The sequence below is a fragment of the Phragmites australis genome, chromosome 20 (assembly GCF_958298935.1).
Source record: "Phragmites australis chromosome 20, lpPhrAust1.1, whole genome shotgun sequence".
Taxonomy (NCBI): Eukaryota; Viridiplantae; Streptophyta; class Magnoliopsida; order Poales; family Poaceae; genus Phragmites; species Phragmites australis.
Window position 1 is genome coordinate 3,563,256 of NC_084940.1, and position 11,034 is coordinate 3,574,289.

At 42.2% G+C, this 11,034-nt stretch overlaps 3 protein-coding genes across 7 annotated transcripts; 1 reads left to right on the forward strand and 2 right to left on the reverse strand.

Annotated features, from left to right (window-relative positions):
• Positions 1–829: 829 nt before the first annotated feature.
• LOC133901257 (uncharacterized) lies at positions 830–3,176 on the reverse strand. The gene is made up of 4 exons (XM_062342553.1): positions 2,898–3,176; positions 2,654–2,785; positions 2,010–2,411; positions 830–1,172 (listed from the first exon to the last, which is right to left on the reverse strand). The coding sequence occupies exons 1-4, from the start codon at positions 3,044–3,046 to the stop codon at positions 1,034–1,036; spliced, it is 822 nt and encodes a 273-aa protein (XP_062198537.1). The 5' UTR covers positions 3,047–3,176; the 3' UTR covers positions 830–1,033.
• A 36-nt stretch (positions 3,177–3,212) lies between these two features.
• LOC133901258 (uncharacterized) lies at positions 3,213–6,049 on the forward strand. 4 transcript variants are annotated; one of them, XM_062342557.1, is made up of 6 exons: positions 3,213–3,341; positions 3,814–4,069; positions 4,322–4,391; positions 4,856–4,920; positions 5,411–5,642; positions 5,730–6,049. In XM_062342557.1, exons 2-5 carry the CDS (start codon positions 3,857–3,859, stop codon positions 5,639–5,641), a joined length of 579 nt encoding a protein of 192 aa, XP_062198541.1. In that variant the 5' UTR covers positions 3,213–3,341; positions 3,814–3,856; the 3' UTR covers position 5,642; positions 5,730–6,049. The 4 variants fall into 4 exon arrangements, with proteins under 4 accessions (XP_062198541.1, XP_062198538.1, XP_062198539.1 ...); XM_062342554.1 differs by having other exon boundaries at positions 3,222–3,345; XM_062342555.1 differs by having other exon boundaries at positions 3,290–3,712.
• Positions 6,050–6,405: 356 nt separating this feature from the next.
• LOC133901255 (cyclin-C1-1) lies at positions 6,406–10,240 on the reverse strand. Of its 2 annotated transcripts, none has more exons than XM_062342552.1 (9): positions 10,076–10,240; positions 9,854–9,960; positions 9,072–9,111; positions 8,511–8,555; positions 7,796–7,917; positions 7,595–7,709; positions 7,427–7,471; positions 6,770–6,917; positions 6,406–6,691 (listed from the first exon to the last, which is right to left on the reverse strand). In XM_062342552.1, the coding sequence occupies exons 1-9, from the start codon at positions 10,105–10,107 to the stop codon at positions 6,572–6,574; spliced, it is 774 nt and encodes a 257-aa protein (XP_062198536.1). In that variant the 5' UTR covers positions 10,108–10,240; the 3' UTR covers positions 6,406–6,571. The 2 variants fall into 2 exon arrangements, with proteins under 2 accessions (XP_062198536.1, XP_062198535.1); XM_062342551.1 differs by having other exon boundaries at positions 9,072–9,165.
• Between the last annotated feature and the right edge of the window lie 794 nt (positions 10,241–11,034).

The following is an 11,034-nucleotide window of genomic DNA, read 5'->3' on the forward strand; positions in this document are numbered from 1 at the left end:
ATAAAAATAGTTGAAAATGGTTGAAAAGTGAAAATGGTCGGAAACAATCGGAAATTGCCCAAACCATTTTCAATACCATTTTTTTCTCGAAGTCGGAATCAAAAACGATAAATCCCAAAATTGTCCAAAAATGCTGAAAACAGATATAGTTACCTTTTTTCAATTTAGACAGAAATGATCTCTTATCGAACGGGAATTTCCGTTACACTTTTCACCCCTATTCAGAAGCACAATTTCATATATAAATGAAATTTCCCAAACCATTTTCAATACCATATTGAATCGAAAACGATAAATCCAGAAATTGTCGGAAAATGCCAAAAACAGATACAGTTACCTTTTTTCAGTATAGATGGAAATGATCTCTCGTCGAACGTGAATTTCCGTTACTATTCGGAAATTTCCTTTACCGTTTTCACCCCCATTCGGGAGCACAATTTCATATATAAATGAAAGTTTTGTTCACGCTATCAGATTTCTGCCTCGTATTAATGCATTCATTCTGTGATTTGGTGCTTGCTTGTCACGTTTTAATACGAAATTCTCTCTATGGATGCCTGTCAAATTGATGTACTTCACTTTCCCAGAGTATGGATCGATGCGTTCTGTTTGTTGAGTGGCATTCAAAAAAGCACACCCTTCGGAATAACAAAAATGGGAGTAAGGTGTTGATCTGGGACTTCGGTTATAAAGCATATGGCTCTGGCAATGCGCAAGTGATAATCACTAACACGTATAAAAGCAGTCATTTTTGTGACCTGTGCACGAAAACTCTGGGCATGCATACAGAGACTATCGAATATATAAACCAGTGGGTCAAACAGATCCGTTCAGCTCAACATGGCACATCTCATGTACTATCAGGCAGCCATTGATAACACAAGAACCAAACTAACCATGCTTCAAATGACAAAAATAATTGCTGAGGTAAACTGAGCTAATAGAATGAAGATCTGGCCATTGCTAGTTTGCCACGTATGTTACAAGATCAGCGGCAACAAGATGCGCTAACAAATGTCCCTGTTGCTATCCATCAGGGCAAGCTTGGAAGGGTAACTTTATCGAAGGAGAGAAAGCTGACCCGTCCATTATCAACATGACAATACTTCAGAGGAATGCCCCCGAAATTGTTTTCCACAGTTTCCAATTCAACCCTTGAGGGTGGCTTATCCCTGCACCAGATTGAAAAATAATATGTCAATGTCTTTCTTTTAGGACTACATGTCAAAGTTGTGATAGAGACATGAATCATCAGAGTATATGAGATCAGTCCTAAACACTATGATGTTGTTAATTGTATTCATGTACCGTGACCATTTGTCATCTTCACCTACTTTTTTGACTTCCATGATAGTGTTTTCTGCAGTTTATGACTTTGCACAAACTCTTAGCCTACTGAATGCACAGAAGTCAGCTATTTCTTTCCTTGGGAAAAAAAGTTGGTAACCAAATCGATAAGTTGCCAATGACAGACATAGTGAGAATGTACATGCAAGAAGTCATGGTTGGTTGTGCAATTTGATGGCAACTGGGCAAGACAGAGTCCAACTAACTGAGAGCCCATTTAGTCACTTCAAATTTCCATTCAGCTTTGATACTGAGCTATTAATTTCTTCTGTTCATATAGCTAACAGATAGGTAACCATTGTAACTAGATGTACCAGAGCGAGAAATCAATTTATGTACATACAAAGGCAAAGAACAACACATTATCCTGCATACCAGAGCCAACCATGGCCTCCATGAAACTCGGCCCATGTGTGCTAGGGGCACTCACATGCATTTCAAACAAGAAGATATTACAAAAATCACATCAAAAGCACCGCAAAAAAAGATGCATTCATGTTTACAGATAAATAATTCAGTATTCAAGAACAGCCTGAATGAAGATGCACCTTGTTCCTACACTAAAAAACTGAAAGACCCACAGAAGATGAATTATTGTAAGATGAAACTGCACATAATTATTTAGCATAAATGCATAACTGACTGAATAAAAGGAACACTACCTTAACAGACGTAAGAGGAAACTAGGGGCTCCTGGGGATGACTTTTTAAACTTGCTGTTTGGAAGATAAACTTCAAAGGATGGAGATATCCCATCAATGTGCATTTCCTTGAGCAATTTGGTTATGTCATTGCAGGTGTCATCGACTCTATTGAAGCTCTGATCAGTGTCAATCATACTCGTGGGGGGACGAATAGTGTCACAAGTACCACTATTCTTCATTGTCCAGGGAATGCCATATCGTCCAACAATATATCCAAGCGATTTCAAGTGCTTATAAACTTGGAAGGCATCCCAGGAGCACCCATACTTTCCTCCAGCAATCTTTTCATAGATGCCCTCCATTCCTATCGTTCCATCCTTATCATTGAGAAGAATCAAGGCACCTTTTTCTGCCAAGAACCTGTATGGTTTCATCAACCAATAAGCCTCCACTAGAAAACTCAATTATTCAAAAAATAAAACCCACGACATGCAATTCATGCATAATCCATTAACAATGGCTTTAGAGCTTCAAGCAGTGCAGCACTGTGTGCAGGTTTGCTGGATGCACAGCACACCATGGCCAAAGGGCGAATACAATTAAACACGATGAATCTGACACATGCTGCACAGCTACGGCATTTCGTCGAACAAGTGGCGTACCCGATCTCCTCGACATTGTAGTACAACTTGCCACCGCGGGTGACGCCGGTGGTCAGCCACAGCTTACCCTTGCTGTCTACCACCTCCGCGGCGCCGGCCTCCTCCAACCACCGCGCGCGCGACGCCACCTTCCTGCGTTGAGTCCACCGCCGTCATACAACGCAGCGAGCGAGTCAGACTCACAGGACGAGCCAGCACAAACAGCACAGGCAGAGAGCAACCGCAAGCAAGGCAGAGCGCGTACCTGAACTGGACCCTCGAGGAGGCGGGCAGCGCTGCGTCGAGAAACGGGTTGAGGTGCTGCCCCTCTCCATCCTCGTCCTCGGCGGCAACCGCGGGAGCGCGGCTCCTTCGCCGGCGGTCGCGCCCGCTTGCCGGCGGCGCGTCGGCCATGGTCAATTTTCTTCTTCCCCCCACAAATTTTTTCAAATTCGTTTATAACTCGGAGCAAGATCTCGCTGAAACTGAGGCCCCACACGGCATCGTGCGGTGCCCACCTGCCAGTGTCTCGAGCACATGAAACACTGACGAGTGGGGCCCACAGGAAGAGAGGAGAGCACTTTCCGCTCCTTCCCTTTTAAACAGGGGGGTAGAATGGAAAACAAAATCCGGTTCGGACGCGGTTGCTCTTCTCTCCAACTCCAAGTCGTTCGTTCGATCGATCGAGTTGGGTTGGATTCGACGACGAGTAGGTGCCAATCGTTCGTCTCTCCCGATGCGTATGATCTGTATTTAATTCGGGTCGTGTGGAATTACCTTGGTGATCGGTGTTGGTTCGGCGAAGCGATCGCGGGGAAGGGAGGAGTTGTTGATTCGATCGCCGCGCCGCCGAGTCTTAGGTCGAATTCGCTCGTTTCTACGGAAGATTTCCCACCTTTGGGGTTTTCCGATTCGGTAGATCTTTGCTGGGATTCGGTTTAGGGGTGCTTTCGTGCTGTAATCTTGACCTTGTTCTTCATTTTTTCCCCATTGTTCTGCGTAGAACTCCAGCTTTCCCCTTTTACGATTGTTAGTGTTTCATGCTTGGTTGTTTCGTGGTGATTCGGCTATTAGATTTGGGTAAGTCGCTGGGTTTGTGTCCCAGTCATGTAGTGAACTGAAGAATTGTAGAGCAGTTTGCCAGTAGCTAAAGAATTAAACCATAGCCTCATGGATTTCAGGTTCATTGGGGAGTTGAGTTGAGTAATCAGCATCGAAGGTAGCATGAGTACTGTCAGCGGCACAAGGCGTGCCCCGAGGAGGCAGTCGCAAGATGTGTTTGCAGATAAAGTTGTTGTGAACTTGGAAGCAACCTCCCCAGTGGTGGCGAGCCGTCATGGAGTACCAACAGTTGCTGGCGCACGCACATCGCCTATCGATGTGGAAGCTATCGATGATGAAGTGCAGGCAGTATCGCCCTCACGAGTGCCCCCTCCAGTATGATATTTTTCGTTATCGTGAATTGAAGGAACTCATTTCACTTATCAAGAATATTGTGCGTGCTGCTAATGTTATGTCACTGGGTCTACAATGTTATTTTTAAGGGGCACATGCACATGCCTTTTACTAGGGTGTAATTATCTTATACGCATGCTAGTTTTTCATGTTAAGATTTCTATGACTCGATTATTATGCTATCATCATACATTGTTGGCTAGCATTTATATTGGACCACCTTGTATTCTGCAGAGGAGGAACCGGAGAACTAGGCAGGCACCTGTTACAGTGGTTGACCTGGAGGCAGATACTAGCTGGGAAGGTTAGTTTACGAAGTACATACAATGCTTTTTGTAGCATTGATTTTTCCTTTTAACATACAAAAATTCAGAGGAAATTGTTCATCAATGTAATAGCAAGCGTCTTGTTAGATTCTTTTAAAACTGTCCTATTTGTCAACAACACCTGGTCAATACCTACAGTATGCTGCTAAAATGACATTACCTGCTAACTGCTTCATGTTAAGACTTAAAACATAATCGATTTCGATAGTGGTGGCATTGTGTTAGACTTATGATTTTTTCCTTCTATAATTCCTTAGTGAATTGGCATGTTATAAGATAATGTGTGTATATCAATACTGAATCCGGAAAGCCTACATGAAATGTTTTAATCAATATGTATCTGATTCCCCATTTCTCTCCTGTGATTTAAGGCTCGTATCTTTAATCATTTATGCAATCAGAGTTGTTTCATGATGATGATGCATCTGTGTGTTCTTTACAGGGAACAAACGTCAGAGGGTAGTACATTTCGTCTCTCCAGAAAGTGGTGAAGGCTCCAGCTTGCAGGTATTTACATTAATTTGGAAGGGAGTAGAATTTTTCAGCTTTAGAACCCAGATTGATTGCATATTTTGTCTCTTCAGCTACACATCCAGCCTTCCTGCAGAGTTGTTTACATTCAGTTGTCCTTTTGGTGGATTAAGAGATAACATTTACTTGTTTTAAACTGAAAAAAAAAATTCCTTGGCCGATGCAAGTCTTAGAGAACACACTTTCGCATATTCATGATGACATGTATGGATCTGTTCAGATTGTTCTTGAGAGTTGACGACAGTTGATATTCTTCTTTGGCACTGAGAACTTGGTCATTGCTAAATTTCTGGCATCATGGTTTGTTCTGTAATGTGGGTGCTGCCCACTGGCTTCATTATTCCATATGCTAGAGAATATTTCTATTTCCAGCGGAAAAAGCTGCCCCATAAATATTATTATTGTATCAAATTGTTATTACACTGTGCTTCGCATTGAACTCTGACTACCAGTTTCCATTTGGCAGTCAAGCAATGCAGCGCAAACTAGCAAAGAGCCTGCTCCCAAGGAACCAATTTTTACCTGCCCTGTATGCTTGAACAAGCTGGAGGAACCCTCCACCACGATTTGTGGCCATATCTTCTGTGCGGAGTGCATCAAGCTAGCCATCAAGGTTCAGAAGAAATGTCCAACTTGCAGGAGGAGCCTGAGAGCGAACAATTTCCACCGTATTTACCTTCCGAACTCTGCTAGTTAAGGTGAACCACCTTTACCTATACGGCTATATATTGGCTTATCAGTAATTTTCTGGGCAATCTGTTGAATTCGCCTTTCATCCAATACAGGTCGATTGGCTGCGTCAATGGAACTTCTGGTTCCATAAGGCTGGGCAATGTATAGTGAGGATCAGAAGTTTCTCTCAGGGTGAACGATTATATCTCACCCTTATCTGTACTATGCAACTGCAACACCAGGAGCTCATCAGCCGATTACGACGGCTAAGATGGCCTCCACCACCGATAGGGATTATATTTGAGTCTCCTGTTGCCTCTGTCAGCTTCAGAATTTTATCGTGTGTTCTTGTATGTATCAGACTATTGGCCATAATTGATTAGTGTACCTGAGATTTGCTTCAAGTTGAAATGGTATTAACTAGCTGCAAAAATTAGCGTTTATGAATGAATACTTTTGTTTGGTGCTCTGTGCCTTTCCTGGCATCACGAAAGATTTTGGCTACCACACGACTGACTATGCGTTCTGCCCGCTGGGGCTGCCAGGTCTTCTGTACAATAGCCGGAGGCGGTCCGGCTGAGGCCGCTAAGCTAGTGTCACGTTGCCGCTGCTGGCCGTGTTGTTGGCAACATGAGCCGACGCCTCTGGCGTGTAGCCTCCTGGCCATGCCTCTGCTGCTCCAGGTGATGCAGATTTAAACACATCAAGTCTGAGAGAGCTGTTGCAAAAGAAAAAAAAATCTTAGAGAGCGTACCTGCAGCTACATTTGTAACATAATTAGGTAGCAGGTTCAGATAACTGGGCACACCCGATATTATGGCTTACTTCGAATTTGCCAGTTTAAGAGGTCGGTCTAAATACATGTGACACATACATACACACGCACTCCCATCATGGAGGTGTGAGGTGGTTAGACGCTCAGGCTGAGATAGTTTGAAATGGCGCCAAATCCAAGTTAAGCCTTCGCCGGCAACTTGTTCATCACAGGGCTAATCTTATCCTCAGGGAAGCCCCTTTGAGGATCAATCTTGTAGGTGTCATAGAAGTCCAAAATTTCCATTGCGATATTCTTGACCTGAGCATTCCAAATAAAAAAATGGGTGAAGATAGAGAGATAGAATCAATCGATGGGAAATGGTCAACTGACACTTACAATGTTCATGTCAACACGGAGTTCCTCAAACCACGAAGTGGTGTCCTTATCTTTAAGAACACTTGCAATGTATATGCAGGCAAGTGCAATCATATAGGGTGGGTATATGAGAATAAGATCCATCTTGTAAGTATCATTAACAAGGCCCCTGCAAGTAACAATAGGTCTAGCTCAAGACCGAGCATACAATATACCCATAATAAGAAAACCACACTAAAATTAATGCTATCAATTGTAGATGAAATCAAATTATGTCATTGTGCTGAATTACACTAAAATTAGAAAGGAAAAGAAAGAAAACTCTGAAGAGACATGTACTTGCTTCCAAGGGTATTCCACACCAAATGTAAGTACGCTTACTTAAAACAAAATATATGTCAAGAAATCCTGCAAGGAATGAGGGTAGTTCTCTTGGTCTGAGGCTAACATTACTCATGTGATAAAATATTTCTTAAAGGTCTAAACTTTGAACACCAAAAACATCCAAGCGACAGGGCTTCAGCTTCGATAGCATAGAATGTTCCTAATTGCTTTCACAGAAAGAACAGATGTACATTGTAACTGAATTCATAAAGGCCTGAAAGTCCTATGCAGAATAAAAGCATAAATTCCTTAATTGTTGACACTGAATCGTGTTGTTCATAAAGCAGTGCTTACCAGGCAAATTGTGTCAGATCTGTTATGCCAGCATCCTGCAATAACCTGCAGAAAAGGGACATCCATCAACTTGAAGTTCCAGTAAAACAAAGAACTGAAAGCTAGGGAAATATGGAAAATGCATGTCCCACGAAAACACCAGCGACGGCACGGGAAACAGAATCTTACTGTAAGAGAGGATGATATGGATGGAAAACAACCAAATAGTAGTCTAGTGCTTCCAGGAGCTTCATTTCCATCTCAAGGATATCCTTAATTTCAAACCGATACTTATCATCAGAACCTGTACTTAGAAGAGGGGGGGGGGGGGAGTTATTTGGTGCAGTTTTTCCATGTAAACATGTTCATAAATATGGTAATAAGACATACCACACATCTTTTTTATGTAAAAAACAAGAAGCCGTGCTTGCACTGTGCTCTCCTCCACTTTTGATGCCAAATACAAACAAGTAGGTGCAACCAAACGAGGATCATACTCTGTCATGCTCTTTCTGGTAACAGATTCCATGTTAGAAGAGAATTCTCGCTACAAAATGTACACATTCACAAATTCAAGGCCCCACTAGAACAAAGAATTGAATGTTCTTTAGGAGAATATATAGATAAACAAGTGACAAAATATGAATATTTGTGTTCAGCTTGTGATGGCAGAAGGTTAGGTTTTGAAACATGGGTTTCATACTTTATGTTTAGAATTTTGAGAGGTAAGCACAAATCCCGTGTTTTCTAGTATGGTAGTGCTTACCTCTCAAAATTCTCCATCACAAGATCATAATATATACTTCCTAATTCCCGGTAAGTTGACTGGTAAACATACTAATTTTGAGAGGTAAGCACTAATTCCAAATCTTACATCACAAGATCATAATATACTTCCTAATTCCCGGTAAGTTGACCATCTTACAATCTAAAGAATGTGCTATGTTATCTCTTGGAAGTACATCACCTTACATTCTCAAGAATAAAGCTGTGTTTCATTCTTCTAAGTAGTCAAATCAGCAGTCAAATTCAGAAGTGACACCTCTGAAATGCATAGAAACAGAAATGCATATGCGGTGTATCCTTCTTAAATAGAGAAGCATACCTTGTGTACACACGCCTGAAGTAGGTGATTGCCGTAGCTATAACTCTGAAATAACAACAATTTAAGATCATAAGAATCAGGAGTTAGTGGCAGAAATGTCAAGAGACAGCATATCATAAGCTAATTATGTGAGAACTTCATTTGTAGAAATGCACTAAATGTTATGTTTTACAGTCCAATCTTGCGATTACTATTAAAACAGTCATATGGTGAATGAGCCATATGGGAACCAAGAATTCTATTGACAAGTTCATTTTTCTCATAAAGATGTTAGCTTTTGATATCGGTACCTGGAGTACAAACATTAGCAAAGAAGACAAAAGGATGAGGGGAAGAACAAAAACACTAAACATCTGCATGTGCTGATTTTCAGGTTAAACCAACAATTTATATGATGTGTTTTTGTACATGTAAGGAGTACAACACATAGAAGGAAAGCATGCCAGATGCCAACTATAGTAAGCAATCAAGACAGAAAAATAAGTTTATTTCGCAGTAGAGATTTCATATGTATCACTACAAAAGAAGTGAATAGGGCAGGTTATGCAAACAAGGCCTAACCTTTGCCTAACTTTCACCTGCTGCGCCAATCGCCAGATATCTGAAATCATCAAATGCTCTACTTTGTGAGACACCCAAAAATACACAAGTGGTCCTAGCACAAAATGCACATCAATCAACCTTAGGTGAAAATGAGAGATACTATGACTGCTGCAATTGGAAGGAAATGAATTGTGTGCTTGATTTCCTTAAAATCTTGAAGTCCAGATTAGCACCTACACTAGTAATATGAACTACGACTGTGCCAATTAATGAAAGCAAAGATTAGGAAACTTGCCATCACCAAAAACTGATATAGCATAATCAAGGACATGAACCTATTTGTTGGAAATCAGCAAAGTAAACACAAAGAGTAACACATCAATTTCTCTCCTTGTAGGCAAGCGTTTGACCATCGCGTTACAGAAAATTGTATGATACAAAGGCGCATGGCACAGTATGCTTTGGGGTATAATTACACATAAACCAAGTCAATTTGTCACAAACGCAGAAAACAGCAGAGTGTTCGAACATCAAATCAGTCCACATTTGGCACGCCAAAGGCCATAAAATTTCCCACTTTTAACATCTAACATCTCACGCTGAGCTTGGTGCAACTTCTGTAGTTCTTAAAAGCACTTGATCCTTTATGCTACCAACCAGCAAGGCAGCAACACCCCAATCCTACAAAGTATCCCGGAGGCAACCCATCTGTGCATGAGCTAAGAAACTAAAACTAATTAACATCAGGGAAACGCTAGAGCACGTGGTGGGGGAGGGGCGCAGGAGGAGCAGGAGCTCACGGAAGGACATGTGGATCTTGACGAGGCGGAACTCCTCCGGCGTGATGCCCCGCTCCCGGTCCGCCACCGGCACCACGTCCACGTCCTCCGGGTCCAGCAGCTGCTTGCTGCACATCCCAACACCCCCTAATCAGCTCAAGCCCACGCGGGGCCAGACCAGACCAAATCGAGAGGCGCGAGCGGAGATCGAGGCCGGGAGTGGGGGGGGGGGGGGAGACTTACTAGTGCGACGACGTCCAGAAGTTGGCCGCCATCCTGGGCTCGCGATCCCGGCGAGCCTGGCCGGCAGACCCGGTGGCGTCTCGGGGTTCGGAGGGGACCCGCCGGTGGCACCGCGTCCGAGCCGGATGGCGAGGTGGTACTAAAATTACACGTGGACAGTTAAAAAAAGTTTTATTTTCGATTACAAGACACGAGTGGATGATGCGTGCGGGTAAGTGGGCCTGGCGGACCGGTCCGACACAGGCACGCTTAAGCACGGCTGGTTAGGCTGGGCTATATAACCGGGCCTGGCGGGCCGGTTCGCGTGCCGGACGCTCGGCCTTTGATACGGCCCGTGAGACACCGGGTCATGCCAGGCACGGCTAAGGCACCATGGACATGATTGAGCATCGCAGTTTAGCGCGGTCCAGGCGCGCTCGGTGCGAGCGTGTACGATAGGTGTGATGGGTATGTTTTTATTTAACTCTTCGTTTTATTTAAGTGTGTAACTGTGGTTTAAAAATTATAAATATTTTTATGAGTAAATTTGAGTTTATTAGTAACTCATTTTAATTGGTTTGATAAAAAAAATCTAAACCAACATTTAATTAAAATTCTCCAGAGAAACCTACTTTTATAACTTCTAGTATTTTTTGCGCCTCAAATAAATTTTTAAAAATCAAAAAAAATTACTAATATTTTTATGTGATGTACTAATTTATAAAATAATTCTAATCCTAACTTATTTGATAAAAAATAATTTTTTTATAATATAATATATACTCATACGAATAACCAAATATAATCTTTTCTCAATTAAACTAAATATATATAACCGATCAAACATATCTCATTATATATTTCTAACCTGACATAACTTTACGTGTGTCATTAGATACATGCATGTGGATCATCACGTGGAGATGGTCTGCTGGTGGTTGCATGCGGCTTGCGAGCTTGAATAAGGCCAACAACAAGAG

What these genes read in the sequence shown, in the direction of transcription:
- LOC133901257 (XM_062342553.1), bottom strand. Translation starts at nt 3,046, where the DNA reads ATGGCCGACGCGCCGCCGGCAAGCGGGCGCGACCGCCGGCGAAGGAGC. An exon ending in TCCTCGAGGGTCCAGTTCAG is followed by an intron (nt 2,786 to 2,897) that starts GTACGCGCTCTG and finishes GACTCAACGCAG; the next exon opens with GAAGGTGGCGTCGCGCGCGC. An exon ending in TACAATGTCGAGGAGATCGG is followed by an intron (nt 2,412 to 2,653) that starts GTACGCCACTTG and finishes GAAACCATACAG; the next exon opens with GTTCTTGGCAGAAAAAGGTG.
- LOC133901258 (XM_062342557.1), top strand. Translation starts at nt 3,857, where the DNA reads ATGAGTACTGTCAGCGGCACAAGGCGTGCCCCGAGGAGGCAGTCGCAA. An exon ending in CCTCACGAGTGCCCCCTCCA is followed by an intron (nt 4,070 to 4,321) that starts GTATGATATTTT and finishes TGTATTCTGCAG; the next exon opens with AGGAGGAACCGGAGAACTAG. An exon ending in GTGAAGGCTCCAGCTTGCAG is followed by an intron (nt 4,921 to 5,410) that starts GTATTTACATTA and finishes TCCATTTGGCAG; the next exon opens with TCAAGCAATGCAGCGCAAAC.
- LOC133901255 (XM_062342551.1), bottom strand. Translation starts at nt 10,107, where the DNA reads ATGGCGGCCAACTTCTGGACGTCGTCGCACTA. An exon ending in CAAGATCCACATGTCCTTCC is followed by an intron (nt 9,166 to 9,853) that starts GTGAGCTCCTGC and finishes ATTTTGTGCTAG; the next exon opens with GACCACTTGTGTATTTTTGG. An exon ending in GATCTGACACAATTTGCCTG is followed by an intron (nt 6,918 to 7,426) that starts GTAAGCACTGCT and finishes TGTTACTTGCAG; the next exon opens with GGGCCTTGTTAATGATACTT.